The sequence below is a fragment of the Tachypleus tridentatus genome, chromosome 6 (genome assembly GCF_004210375.1).
Source record: "Tachypleus tridentatus isolate NWPU-2018 chromosome 6, ASM421037v1, whole genome shotgun sequence".
NCBI lineage: Eukaryota > Metazoa > Arthropoda > Merostomata > Xiphosura > Limulidae > Tachypleus > Tachypleus tridentatus.
This window is the reverse complement of record NC_134830.1, coordinates 62,340,704-62,356,136: the sequence shown is the minus strand read 5'-3', so window position 1 is coordinate 62,356,136 and position 15,433 is coordinate 62,340,704. Positions and strand designations below refer to the sequence as shown.

The window sequence follows — 15,433 nt, the reverse complement described above, 5'->3', positions numbered from 1 at the left end:
TGACACAGTAGTGTAGTCATCAATATCACACTTTTTATGTTACATTATTCTTAACAAAGAATATACAATATTTTTATATATGTTATACTTTATAAAATAAATTTATACACACATATAAAACCATAAGAAAATACTAGATATACATAATTAAAAATAAAGTTTAAAACATAAACATTTCAATATTTGGATACAATACTTGAAAATCGGCTCAGCCACAATAGTCATGTATTTCTTCATTTTAAATTTTAAAAAGTCCTATAAACGATATTTTGGTTTTAAAGTGAAATGATTATGTTTGAAAACGAAACAGAAGAGAAAGTTACTTGGTGTGTGTATGATTTAATAGCTACAACTATACACTGTTTTATTTGCACTCAGTCAGTGCACTATATTTAATATTACGTTAAAGCTGAAAAAGAAAGTTTTATGTTTTTTTTATAAATAGTATCCGATTGCCCGTAGTGCCCTCCCAGTGACACAGCTGTATATGTCTGCGGACTTACTGTTAGAAACCGCTTTTCAATACGCATGGTGGGCAGAGTACAGATAGCCCATTGTGTTGCTTTGTGCTCAATTTCAAACAATTAGCCGTGGCGCCAGTGCTCACTTGGGTTGCCACCAGTTGGTAGGAATGACAGTGCAGGGTGGCTACGAGTGACTTGTAGCTTTGTTCAATAATCTCTGTTGATTTTTCTTTTCTTGCCCAAAGACAAAAGACGTTTACCTAGCTATTGGTGAGCAACATATAAATTAATGGTAAAGGCGCTATTCATCGCTTAGTTAACCTGAATATGACCTAGGAAGATCGAAATGTTGTTCTCTGCTTTATTAATAAAAGTGTTAATACCCAAACCAGTAGTTCTGAGATACATTTTTATTCCAAATGGGTTTCCTGTCATCAAGTATTCATCGCTTTGTAATTCGTTAAGAATAATTATATTTGTGTGTGACGTATTCATGACGTAATATCTGCACACTGCGCGTTTATAAACAAATAGAAAATTTTTCTAATTTTTTTTTTTTTTCTTATTTGTGGTCACAATTGATAGTCTTTCGCTTGAATAATCGATAGATGCTTGAAAAACTGTCAATACAGAACTTTTCTAACGCTATTCATCGCTTTATAACTCCGTAAACGTCGAATCTGCGTGTGACCTATTTACCTTCATTTTGTTCCACAACGCCTACCAAATTCAGCTGCTCAATATTTGGAGGCAAAACGGGAAAATCGTCATCCTTATTGGAAACTTATTTGCACACAAGATAAAAATTTCGCTCAGTTGGGAGCTGCACATCAAGTAATAAAAAAAGGTTTTCTAGTAACATACATATAAGCAAGAATTTTATTATTGTCTGATAAAGTTTTGTATTAATAATAAATCCATTGCCTGGTCCCAAAAAATAAGGATAACAATTAATGACTAAACAATGGCCTACTAATTTACATACATAAAATGTTATTTTTTACTGCTCTTAAAAAGATTTGAATCTCCTGACAAAAATACTAACTATACAATAAAATTTACCTTTTCCTTACCAGTTTTGACTCATTGGGTTAACTGTAGTTAAGCCAAGGCAAACATAATACAAAAACAAAGTGAGGCATATTAGAATTTACCAAGACCCAAGAATCGAAAAAGTGTGTAATTTTTATTAAATGAAAACGCCCGGCGGTTTAGGCACTCGATTCGTAACCCAAGGATCGCGCGTTCAAATCCCCCGTCACACCAAACATGTTCGCCCTTTCAGCCGTGGGAGCGTTATAATGTTAAGGCCAATCCCCCTATTCATTGGTAAAAGAGTAACCCAAATCAGGGGTAGCTAGCACAGATAGCCGTTGTATAGCTTTGCGCGAAATTCAAAATAAACCAATTAAATGAATAAACTTTAAATTACGACTATTATTTAAAACTTTTTAAAGTTGTAAATTCTAAAGTAAGTATATTTCAAAAAATGTTAATAAATTAATATTTGAAATGCTTTCTTCTGAAAGACATTAAAATCTAACTTATGCAGATGTAAAAGTAAGCTTGGAAGAATACATTCCAAGAATTAAAATCGCATGAAGAGTTTAATTGAGGGATCGTGCTGGGTATTAGTTACTGTGTTTCTTTTAATTGTATGTGTAGTATGCGAACTTGTAAAAGTCACCTATCCTCAATAACACGCTAAAATCATTTATTCTGTATGATGCTATTTATCTTTATTTGTTTGGTTTTGAATTTCGCGCAAAGCTACTCGAGGGCAATCTGCCCTGGCTGTCCCTAATTAGCAGGGTAAGACCAGAGGGAAGGTAGCTAGCTATTACCGCCAACTCTTCGGCTACACTTTTACCAACGAATAATAGGATTGACCGTAACGTTATAACGCTCCCACGGCTGAAAGGGTCGAGCATGTTTGGTGTGATGGGGATTCGAACCCGCGACCTTCGGCTTATTAGTCCAGTGCCTTAACCACCTGGCTATGCCAGGCCTAGTCTCACGGCATTTGAAATAACAGTCACATTACAAATTATGTGGAAGATATACGTGTGGTAGGAACGATCTGAAACCTCAAAAACAACCTTTTCGTATGAAACAATTTTAGTTTATATATATAAATTAAAACTGATTCTTAAAACATAACTTCAGCACCTCCTAGCAAACTGTTTTACAGTTGTAGTACAAATTGGTAAAACATTTTTAGCCTTTCAAACAACCGGAGACACAAAATTGCTTTAAAATATAAAACAACTTTAGAGTAATTTTCTATTTTATTCAAAATTTAAAATGAGAAGTTCCATATGAGACAAAAAACTAATTATTTTAAACAGTATTATCAGAGTTAAATTTTACTGTTCTGTCAATCCATCCTTGGAATTTATCGGCTTTGTATATATCCGTATATACATATATATTTTTACCTGTTTCTGTAATTGTCTTTGTCTTTTACCTTTGATTTTTTTAAGCAATTACTTTTGGGGTCATGTTGAAGTTAAAATAATCACAAAGGGAGATATCGATATAAAATTTCGCATGAGTGCTACATCCTCTCAACGTGTTTAAAAAGAAATTTTATAAAAAAAAAATATTATGAAGAACAATAACATCCCAATACAGGAGCCTAAAATACTAATAAGTAAATATAACTAGATTAGCAAAATATTTGATAATAATAATATTAATAAAGGAAAAAATAAAATAGTATATCATCAAACACATACATACATACACACATTTCAATTTCACACATATTTTAAAATATTCAGCAAGTCGGGTGAATATTTTTTCTAACTTAAACAATTGAATGGATAAATTATCCACTGCCTACAAAGCCTAGTCAAGAAAACGAGAAATGTACAGTAAAAATAGAATAAAGAATAGAAAATATAAAAGTTATTGTTATCCCAATAAATAAGCAGCTATAGGACAGTAAATATGGTAACAAATGACTTTTAATCAATTGGTGTCAAATTAACCCACAGTTGGTAGTGGTGTTTTGAATTAGGCGCAAAGCTACACAATGGGCTCTCTGTGCTCTGCCCATCACAAGTATCGAAATCCGGTTTTGTACAACTTGTAATTCTGCTGGCATAACTCTGTGCTACTAGGGGCGTTTTACATCTGAAGACAGAGAAACGAGACTATACTAATTACCAGCTTGATTTGTAGTTTTGCTCTAAGTAGATGGTAAGTTAAAATCAATTACAAAATAACGTTTATTTAAACAACAATTAGCAATATGATTAGAAGTTATTTTAAACATTGTATGTGCTTTTTAAGTAATGAAACTTTCTATTTTCTTTAAGTGAATTTTATAAGTTACAAACTATTTTAACTTAAACATTTAGTAGCGGTTCAGTTAAATTACTGTGTAACCAGTTGGAAAGCTGCTTGTGACATACATTGTTGTGAAAAAAGGTTGAGAGAAATAATAATCATAATAGACACGATCAGAAAAGAAGGCCTAAAATTAAACAACGCTGGTGGGTATGTCAAGAGGAAAAGAATTGGTTTGAATTTCGCACAAAGCTACACGAGGGCTATCTGTGCTAGCAGTCCCTAATTTAGCAGTGTAAGACTAGAGGGATGGCAGCTAACCATCACCACTCACTGCCAACTCTTGGGCTACTCTTTTACCAACGAATAGTAGGATTGACCGTACACATTATAACGCTCCCACGGCTGAAAGGGCGAGCATGTTTGGTGTGACGGGGATTCGAACCCGCGACCCTCGGATTACGAGTCGAATGCCTTTACCTGAAGAAAGTAAAAACACAATAACAGGAAATAAACGTTTGTTGGAAAGAGAAAGTTACAATGAAGAGAGAAAGGAGCTAGCATTTGAAAAGAAGTTAATTGAAACATTTGAAGAACTGACTACAAATGTATATAGTGCTTCTTAAGGTTTCAAAATATACAAAATACGTTTGGTGATATTTCAGAGTTTTTGTGGTATTCTCAGGTTAAATAACTGTCGTTATATGAGTCCCCCGCTGGTACAGCGGTAAGTCCACGAATTTACAAGGCTAAAATGAGGGATTCGATTTCCCTCGGTGGACTTATCAGATAGCCCAATGTGGGTTTGCTATAAGAAAACACACACACACTCGTTATAACAATTGACTAGGAGCCCGAGCACAACAACTGTTACACAGGAAAACCGTTTGTTGAGCAAAATCTAATATCTCTTAATTACGACTCAGTTTGAAGCGAGAAAATTATAGAGACTGGACACAAGTACAGTGAAAAAAGGTTTTATTTCAACGCAAAAACAATTAAAATTTAAGGTAAGTGTATTTTGTGGTACTTTTCTTAGAGAGCTTTGGGTGTGTGTTTAAAGCAAATAAATATTTCCAATAAAATTATTTTTATTCCATCCTAAAAACACGTGGTGTTATATGCTAATAACAACAATGTCATTCTTCTCAGGATTCACGCTCTATACACGTTGTTAAAAGTCACTGTCACTTTAAAACAAGAGCTGTTGTATCTTGAAGCATCACCTGATTTTCTAGTGAAGAAATAAGTGCCTGTTTCTGTAAAATATGATCTATGTTACAGGAATCTTTCCCACAAGAAAATGTATGTGACACCCTTGTTGAATGATCTAGTTTCGTGAGTAACTAGGTTGAGAAGAATTTAGTGACTTCGTTAATTGAAATTCTATATTAAGATTACAAACAATATGTAGAGAGATTTTTTAATGTATACTATGTAAAGGGGTATGTAACAGGTGGTATGCTTCCATGCCACATTTTGTGGAAGCCAAAAAAAATAATATTAGATATTATTTCTAAAATTATTCAAATGAAGAAAGCTGAATACTGGATTTACAGTTAGTTATCTGACCACACATTATCTTTCTACAAAGATAGCACATAAAAGAAGCAAGAATTTTGGTTTATATGAGCTGCATATAATGTTCAAATTTTATTCATTCAAAATATAGGTAAAGATTTGCTTCACTTTTGTAAGTATACATGATGTGCGAATGACAAACATTAAAGAAGAAGAGTGCATATTGAGTTTATATTATTGAATAAATATTCCTCTGAATTTAAACTTTCTGTTGAAGATGTAATTATATGTAATGAAGAAATCCTAATGTGCTATGATACCTGAAAATATGCATTGAACAAACGCTTGAAAAACTAGCTTGTTGATTTTCAATACTTAGTTAGATGTTCCCTACGTTATCTGAACTTATGGCTTATTATATAGTAGATAAACAATAAGAAAATACTGTTGATTTAGAGTTACCAAACCCAGAAAACATAATTTCTGGTATTTACAGACAAAAGAAATCGTCTTTTGGGTGTTTATACGAAAAGATCTATCCTTTGGTTTTTTATCTTCAAATTTATATGGTTAGAAAAGTTTTATATTGACTTGTATCTGTAAGTCCTTTGTTTTAGATGTGCAAACTGATAAAAAAACAAAACAAAGAAGGCATCAGTGAAAAATGAAAACTATGGAACAGGTGTATAAATTCTCATTATTTAACATTTATATTTGTGGGAACGTTCAAAATGTTGTTGGGTAACACACAAGATAAAAGTAGAATTTTTCTTGATAGAAGCTACAAGACCGTTTTAGATGTTAGATTGTTCACGTGAGAAGTGACAATGAAGCTTTTTCTAGTCATCATTCCCACCATAACTTTTGTCGCTGTAACTTATGGCAAGTATGTGATCGAAAACATTTTTTAAAAAATAAAGATGTGATTATTATAAACGTTGGAAAAGTCCAGTTGCTAAAATAAATTTACATTAAGTGTTTAGCATTGACAGTTTTCTTCAGTCGTAATACCCTAAACGTCAGATAAGGCCAAGGTTATACATTTCTTTTACCTAAAGTTAGTAACTTCAAGAGTCAAGACTTTAATTTGACTTTGGTCAAAATGTTTTTAGAAGCGTTTATAATATTATCCAAATTTAATACCAAATTAAATTATATATATTAGCATATTGCACAAGGTATTTTAATAAGCTTTCCTTTCAGCAGTATCATGTAGTACACGGACTTGCCGTAAGTATAAAAAATAACAAAATTCGTACCTGATTAATCTGTCTAAATGCAATTGATTAATTCAATGTTAGTAAATAACAACCATCTCGGACAGAATTTTTAGGAAATTGTAGGAGTTAAAAATGCTGCGAGACCATATTAATAATATATTGTAGCTAAAATATTCATTTTTCATACTCTGAATATCTTAACACAAAACTGAATATCACAATAATCATTTGAAATATATTATTATCGATGTGTTAAAAAATTATTATCAAATTATTTTTACATTATTATGATAACTACAGGTCCAGTAATTTTTAAATGAAACTACAAATAAAATATTATTTGTAATATTACACATAGGATGATTGTTTTTTTCTTAATTTCGTGCAAAGCTACACGAAGGCTATCTGCGCTAGCCGTCCCTAATTCAGCAGTGTAAGACTAGAGGGAAGGCAGCTTGTCATCACCGCCCACCGCCAACTCTTGGGCTACTCTTTTACCAACGAATAGTGGGACTGACGGGGAAGAGTTAAGGGTTAGATTAAATTTTTCTTTCAAGCTTTTCATGATCGTGGTTAAAAATCAAGGCTGTTTTTTTAAAGTTAAACACAAAACTACACAATGGTCTATCTGTGCTCTTCCAATCACAGCTATCGAAGCTGGGTAGCGCTGTAAGTCCGAAGATATGCTGCTTTGCCACTGGGGAAGGGAGGCAAAACTAAGGTAGGAAAGAGAACCTCATAACGAATCTTTTTTAGCCCGAACCTGGGACTACAGCCGCTATAGTTACCCTTTAATCTGACCTTGTTACGCACACGATTTCATTTTAACAACTTCCAGACGTAACTGTCAATCCTGAAAATTGTGTAACTCTTGAATAATATTCAGTTTTACAATAAAAAGTCTATATTAAGGTAGTATTCTGTGAGTAAACGTTATTTTAATAGATAGATTCGTCTATTTGAAAGATGACTTGCATTATTATTATATGGGTTTGTTTGTGTTTAAGCTCAAAACTTGGGTATCGCAGTTCTTCACACATAAAGTTCTTAAGTTTGTTGTTAAGTCACTGGGACACGTCGTCATATACACAATAAAATCTACAATATACATAATTAACCCTTTGCATTACTAGAAAAAATGTAACAATAAGATTTGGAAGGTTGCATTATCATGTTTCTCATTTTCTTAAATAAATAATGCATGTTAAAAACATGAAACAGTTCTTGGATCCAGTAATTGAAAACTTTTTAAGTTAGAAATATGGAATAATTATTAAACTCTGATCAAAGTCTATAAACTACCTACATGTAGATCAGAACCAATCTATATAAATTAACGTTAATGCGTATGTGTGTCTGTTCCTTATACGTTCCCAAACTTCTGAGGGTGGCGGGTTCGAATCCGCGTCGCACCAAACATTCTCGCCCTTTCAGCCGTGGGGACGTTATAATGTGACGGTCAATCCCACTGTTCGTTGTTAAAAGAGTAGCCCAAGAGTTGGCGGTGATGACTAGCTGCCTTCTTTCTAGTCTTACACTGCTAAATCAGGTACGGCAAGCGCAGATAGCCCTCGAGTAGATTCGTGCAAAATTCAAAACAAAATAAACTTTTGTTTTTCTACAGGATTACACAGTAATTTATTTTGATTCTAAACTTTAAACTGTGCTCTTCGTATTGGTTTTAAAATAACTAATGGTTTTACCATCTATTTGTGTTTTGAATTAAGCATAAAGCTACCCAATGAGCTATCTGTGCTCTGCTCACCACGGGTATCGAAACCTGGTTTTTAGCATTGTAAGTCCGCAGACATACCGCTGAGCCACTGACGGACCCTGTTTGTGTAATTTAATCTTGTTATTATCAATATAATTTAGTTTTGTTTTGAGATAATGGCCGATGTTAATACTGGTGTTACTGTTTCATGCGATTAGAAATTTAGGACACTTTTGCATGTGCATACACGAGCAGTAACTTACCAATTTTTAAACCAGGGAGTGAAAATTTAAATAAAAAATTATTTGAGTTACTGATAAATAAAAATAAAATATTTTCACTATAAAGCAGCAACTAGGATACTCAACTGATTTCCTATGGCAAAGCGGTCGTAAATGTTTTTTTTTTTTTTTTTTGGTGGATTACTATTACTCATAACTAAGACTAATTATTATAAACTAGCATAAACTACTCACGGCGGGATTCTAAAGTCCATTCATCATCCACAGAGACTTCGTCGTTTCAATAAAGCGTCTCCATTTATCTTAATTACTTCTATAAATATTCTTATGCACAACCTCTTTGGTTTGTCTGTTTCCATTTCCTGACTTTAATTTAATTTAACTCTTATTAACAAAAATAGATTTAATTTATCTTTTTGTATTCTTTTTACTGTATGTGTTTTTATTTGAATTATTTTCTTCTCAGTATTCTTCAATTCATATTTTCTTTTCCATTGTTTGTTGCCGTTTCCCAAAGTTAGGTTAATACAACTTTTTTCTTCAAGTTTCAGATTTGTATTTTTCTTCTGATGTTTGTATTGGATTGGTTTCTTTTGAATTTCGCGCGAAGCTACACGAGGGCTATCTGCGCTAGCAGTCCCTAATTTAGCACCACTCACCGCCATCTCTTGGGTTACTCTTTTACCAACGAATAGTAGGATTGACCGTCACGTTATAACGTCCCCACGGCTGGAAGAGCGAGTATGTTTGGTGTGACGGAGATTCGAAGCTGCGACCCTCGGATTACGAGTCGAGTGCCTTAACCACCTGGCCATGCCAGGTGATGTTTGTGTTTAAAAATTGTAGTTGGCAAAAAAATATCCGCATGCTGTTCATTCAGTAAGGTAAGACCCGGCATGGCCAAGCGTGTTAAGGCGTGCGACTCGTAATCCGAGGGTTGCGGGTTCGCATCCCCGTTGCGCCAAACATGCTCGCCCTTTCAGCCGTGGGGGCGTTATAATGTTATGGTCAATCGTACTATTCGTTGGTAAAAGAGTAGCCCAAAAGTTAGCGGTGGGTGGTGATAACTAGCCGCCTTCCCTCTAGTCTTACACTGCTAAATTAGAGACGGCTAGCACAGATAGCCCTCGATTAGCTTTGTGCAAAATTTCAAAAAAACAAAACAAACAAATTCAGTAAGGCCCTCCCCTCTCAGTAGCACAGTGTTATGTATGCTTACTTATAACGCTAATGCCAATCCGTCCCTCAGTAAAGTGTGGCAATTTAAAATCTAACGCTGCAAAAATTACATTGAGAGATTTAAAAATACGGTACTGGCATTTCCATCCTTAATGGCATCTTGTGTGAACATGGGCAAAACAGTCAAGTTAAAGAACACTTACATACAGATACAGCCAGTTTAAATTTTAAATTTACTGCAAGGATGGCAGCGATTCAGCAGCTCGCCAGCACCTGTTACCAAAAGGTTTTGTCGGTCCTTGAACTGCATAATTAATTGTGATTGGGGCTCTTATAAAGCACAAAGAGTAGAAAGTGTGGAGCAGTATTACGGCGTAAACCTATGACTATGCGACCCACTGCCAAAGCGCGCTAAGTACAAGGACTTTGAATCTGTGGAAAAAATAATCCATGAAACAGAGATAATTTTGTTTTGGAAGAATTTATCCAGTCTTTTTTTTTCAGTTTTATTAATATAAGATAGAATTTGCGGATACAACTGTACGTTGCCATAATTTTGAATCAATCTATAATAACAAAATAACATATTTGTTTGTGTGTGTGTGACTGCCATAATTCCAAGACAAATTATGTTTGTTTGTTTTTGTTAATTTCGCGCAAAGCTACACGAGGGCTATATGCGCTAGCCGTCCCTAATTTAGCAGTGTAAGACTAGAGGAAAGGCAGCTAGTCCATCACCACCCACCGCCAACTCTTGGGCTACTCTTTCACCAACGAATAGTGGGATTGACGTAACATTATAACGCCCTCACGGCTGAAAGGACGATCATGTTTGGTGCGACGGGGATTCGAACCCGCGACCCTCAGATTACAAGTCGAACGCCTTAACTCACCTGCACGTGCAGGGCCCCAAGACAAAGGAACCTGGAAACTTGCACCCATATTAAGAGAATCCTGAGGGTGTGCATCTGGGTGCTATTACTTATCCATGTGCATACATAATAAGGTAAGCTAGAGAAAACCACATATGAAAGAAGTAACGTATTATGTTACAAATATAAACCACAGGCAGCCAGACAAACACTCACGTGCACATGTTTTTATCAGGCAAGCTAACAAAAAATCACATGGAAAAGAAGTGTGAATATTGGTACCAAGGTTTTGACATATGAAGAAATTCTCTGAGGTACTATTGAGTCAAGAATAATCAACTACATCAGCAAGAATTTTTTGGTGTATCAACAATATCTTCGTAATTGATAAATCAGTGAATATTATTTCTCTCAACAATACCAGAATCGACTCGTTGTATAATAGTGACATTTTCTTTGTTTGTTTGTGTTTTGTTTTCCAAATCAGTGAGTACACCTTTCCTTTTAACAATATCAGTAGTACATTTTTGTGCATCATTGACACTTTCTTAGTCATCTAACCATAATTAGTTTTCATAATAACACTGAATGCGATTTGTTTTTTATTTATTTATTAATGGCCTAGCCTGGCATGGCCATGTGGCTAGGGGGCTCGATTCACAATCTCACTAGTTGAGGATTCGAATCTTCCTTACACTCCCCATATTTGCCCTTTCAATGGTGAAGGCGTCATTGTAATCTGATCCAGTCCCACTTTTCATTGGTAAAAGAGTAGGCTGAGATATTTCTTACTTTCGTGATATATTTTATGCACTTGCTTTAAGAAGCCGGGCACTTTCGCTATTAATAATAAAAAAGGCATATTTGTATGTGTGGCCACCATAACTCCAAGAGGAGAGAACTTAGCAACTTGAAATATTGCACACTTACTCAGCGTACCCTGAGGGTATGCATCTGTATATTTTTATTTATCCACGTTCGTGTGCGTATCTTTTTTTGTGTGTGTGTGATGTAAGCAAGCGGAAAAAAATACCTAGAAAAAAATATGTGACCGCCGTAACACCAAGAAAAAAAGAGCCTAGAAAATTGAGATTTTGCCCACGTACTAAGAAGATTCTGAGAGTTTGTACCTGGTTATTATTACTTATTTACGTGCCTACGCGCATGCATATATTTTTATTAAAAAAATAAAACAGAAAAGAACACGTAGAAACCTAAAACTTTGCACCCATACCAAGTGGACCTTGAGGGTCTGCATCTGGGTATATTACTTATCTATGTGCATGCGAGCGTGCTCATTTTCTAAATGAGGCAAGCTAGCGAAAACCAAACAAAAAGAAATGGTTCCTCATATATCAACTTCTAAGGTATACAGAAGCTAGTCCATTTTGATAACAATGTGTTTCAAAAATATTTATATTATATTGCTCAGCAATAAAAGTATAACCCAATATTGTTGCTAAAAGGTTATGTTTAAACCACAAAACTGAAAAGAAAAAATGTTATTTCTAAAATTAGAGACTCCGTTAATTAAATAGGTTTGTTTGTTTTTTATTATTTAAATTTAATGTCGGAGGACAAGTCAGAGGGAAGATTACCTATATAAATAGACCAAGTACCGTTAAGAAGATACAAAATTATATAGATTATACTTTTATGTTAAAATGTGTTCAGAATACACACAGTGACATAGTCAACTAGAATAATTCATCTAACAATCCGAGCACTTTCACTGGTCTTTAATAATAAAAGAACCTATGTGCGTGGATCTGTCATAGGTCCAAGAGGAAAGAACCTAGAGACCTAAGACTTAACACGCATTCTGAGAGGATTCCAAAGGTGTGCACCTGAATATTATTTTTTAGCTTTGAATATAACTAAAGATATTGGCCATTTTTTTGCCTTGTAGCCTTTAAGCTCCCATAATTCTGCTTCTTGAAGTTCGGCAGAAAAGTACTTTTTTTCAATTCTCACTTAATGAATTAACAACATGCGGAGGTTTTCTGCCAGATACTGTTGAGAAAGAACAAAATGGTGAAAACTTTTGCCAAAAATTGACAAAAGTTCATATTTTACCAAAAATAACCAAACTTCAACAGGGTATGGGGCCTAACATTTCTTAGCTAGTCAAAGGCAACAGGTAGGTAAACAAAGGCATCAGGACCCATGGAACAGACACTTAAAATAGTAGTAAAGGTTTAAATAAATAAAGCTCGGGGAAGTGAGATCAAACAAAATTGCTAAAAAATATTGGTGCATGAAAAAAATTCATATATAAAGATTGGAAGAAAAATACAAATTTCAGAATTTAAAAAAAAAAACTGTTAAACTGAAGTTTGGGAAATGGTAAAAATCACCAGGAAGAAAAATATGAATTAAAGAATATTGGATTATTTGGAGAATGAAAATAATTCAGGCAAAAATACAGGAATAACAAATCTGAGAAGCTAAATTTGCTTTTGAAAAATAATTGAAATGAATTAGATTCAAGAAATGACAATAGACAAATTAGTGAAATAATTGACACATTAGGGTTGCTATAGAAGTAATTACGATAATGGAGACGCGTAACTTGTACATCGAGACCTCTGTGAATCATGAGGAGACCTTAGAATACTACAGCTAAGTGTGGGTATTTTATGCTAGTTAGGTGATATACTATATTGAAAAAGTATTGTACCCGCATATTTTGTTACCATTTATAATCCTAATATTCAAACGTTTTCGTCAAGTTTGTATAAATAACAAACATTTTTTTTTAATCAGAGACACTGATATTTGCAAATGCATCGGCTATGTGATAGATAAAGATGGTCTTGATGAGGAAGACAGAATCGAGGCTGATTCCGAAGAATTTATGTCTGTCACGTGCGATGAAGAAGGGATAGAGGAGTGCAAGTTATTTTGCATGGAAGTTGTAAAGAATCATTATAAAACTTATGAACATATAAATAATGGTTTAACGGATATTTTTGTTATAGGAAATAAAATGATAAACACTATAGTTCTTCATTTCTGAACAGTCAAGTATGGCCAGAAAAGCCTGATAATTCGAACCTGTCAACAATTGTCTGAAATTAATAGTAACTTCTGTCCAGAACAAGTCATCTATTCAAAGCAAAAACGAAAATCAACCTGGAGTTGAGTATAGTAGATCAAAATGATGACATGTAATGACAGAGGTGACTTTGAGAAATCAGGTCCCAAAATACTTTGAGATGATATTTTATTCATATGTCAACCCAAAAATAAAAATGAAGATTATTTTGACGACGTAACTTATCAAAGCACGCTATACTTCACTAACCCGTGACAGTGGCTCTAGTAACATCAACAAAATTTGACTGAGTTTATTTTCCTCGCTTTCGTTCACACACTTGATAGTCCTGATTTTGTTTTATAGTCATAAACTTATTGTCATATGACAATATTCCTCTATATATTATAAACCCTATATACTTAGCTATATAATCATATCTGAAACAAAACTAAACATGCCAGTATTCTGTTGAACATTTATTTTCTGTATATAAATATCAAAACATAAGAAAATCCTCAACAGCCGTAGCTGTAATAAGATCTCAAATCGGTCAAAAGATAAAGATTTAAGCTAAACATTTATAAGTGTAAAAAAATAAATCGAGAGCCATTTTACAAGTCATTATGCCGCGGCTAAAACATTAGCATTTGGCTTCAGATACTGTCATAGATATAATACTCGTTAGGGAAAGTACAATTTGTATCAGTGCGTATATGCTGAACTTTCCAGAGCACCTTTCAATCCAACTTGTAGAAACTTTACTTTTTTCTCATCTCGTTATGTTATTTTTTTCGTTTTATCATAGTTTTACTAAAATGACGTTTCATTCTTATAATGACTTCGGTATTTTGATACTTCCTCAACAAATATTTTTGGCGTCTTTACGATAGGTTGCGTGTGTGACCTTATTTGAATTTCTTCTACATGCAACCATAATGAAACTGTGACGTCAAATATATCAATTCAAACCAAGGATCTTAAAAATACATATACGATTGCGGAGAAAAGTTATCGTGCTTATAGAACTTTAAACCATGCTTAAACAAGAATGTTAGTAGAAATACTTTAAATAATATTTTCTGGAATTAGAAAACGATTGGGCTAAACACACAAATATAATTTAACTGATTAGTGTATGAAGAAATGTATGTTGAGTTTAGATATATACACCCCCCCCAGTCAATATAAGAATTTAAAACTTCTAGTGCCAGTTTTCATAACATTTAAAATATAAATTGTTTTATGATCGTTGTAGAGTTCAATCAGAATTAGCGAAGTGTTTTAATTAACGTGTAATCTAGTTATAATATTTTCTGTCTGGTTGGCAGATTACACAAGCAACTCGTGACTTCGACCTTGACTTTAAACCGGAAGGCCTTGCAGTCACATTAGGTCAGTTCATTTGTGAACTTCTAGAAACAAGAAAATTTACAGGCTATCGTACAGCTCTGTTTGCTTCCACATGTGGGAAAGACATTGACACCAGTCTTCGTTCTAAACAAACGCTATGTTGTGACTATGGGAAACGATGTTAGGGATGATACGAATTATTTGTTAAATGATATAAAATATGCTTCTTTACTTTTATATAAATAAACTGGTAAGTATTGATGAAGAAGGTCAATAAACAATTTATTGCGTCACACGTTCATAGTTTCAGTTTTGTTTAAATTCGTATAACAAACTATTATATATGCACTTTATATATATACATATAGTTTTAGATTTAAAGCAACAGATAATTAATTGTAAGGTCATCATTAACTATACACCTCAAATAAATACAAGTACGTATAGCAGAAATACAATTGATTTGAATTTGAATTTCGCGCAAAATTTAGCAGTGCAAGACAAGAGGAAACGCAGCTAGTCATAATCACCCATCGT

At 33.7% G+C, this 15,433-nt stretch overlaps 1 protein-coding gene across 1 annotated transcript; it reads left to right on the top strand.

The window, feature by feature from the left end:
• The first annotated feature begins 6,027 nt into the window (after window positions 1–6,027).
• LOC143252667 (uncharacterized) lies at window positions 6,028–15,191 on the top strand. Its single transcript, XM_076505164.1, has 3 exons — window positions 6,028–6,165; window positions 13,273–13,423; window positions 14,875–15,191. The coding sequence occupies exons 1-3, from the start codon at window positions 6,107–6,109 to the stop codon at window positions 15,079–15,081; spliced, it is 417 nt and encodes a 138-aa protein (XP_076361279.1). The 5' UTR covers window positions 6,028–6,106; the 3' UTR covers window positions 15,082–15,191.
• The last annotated feature ends 242 nt before the right edge of the window (window positions 15,192–15,433 follow it).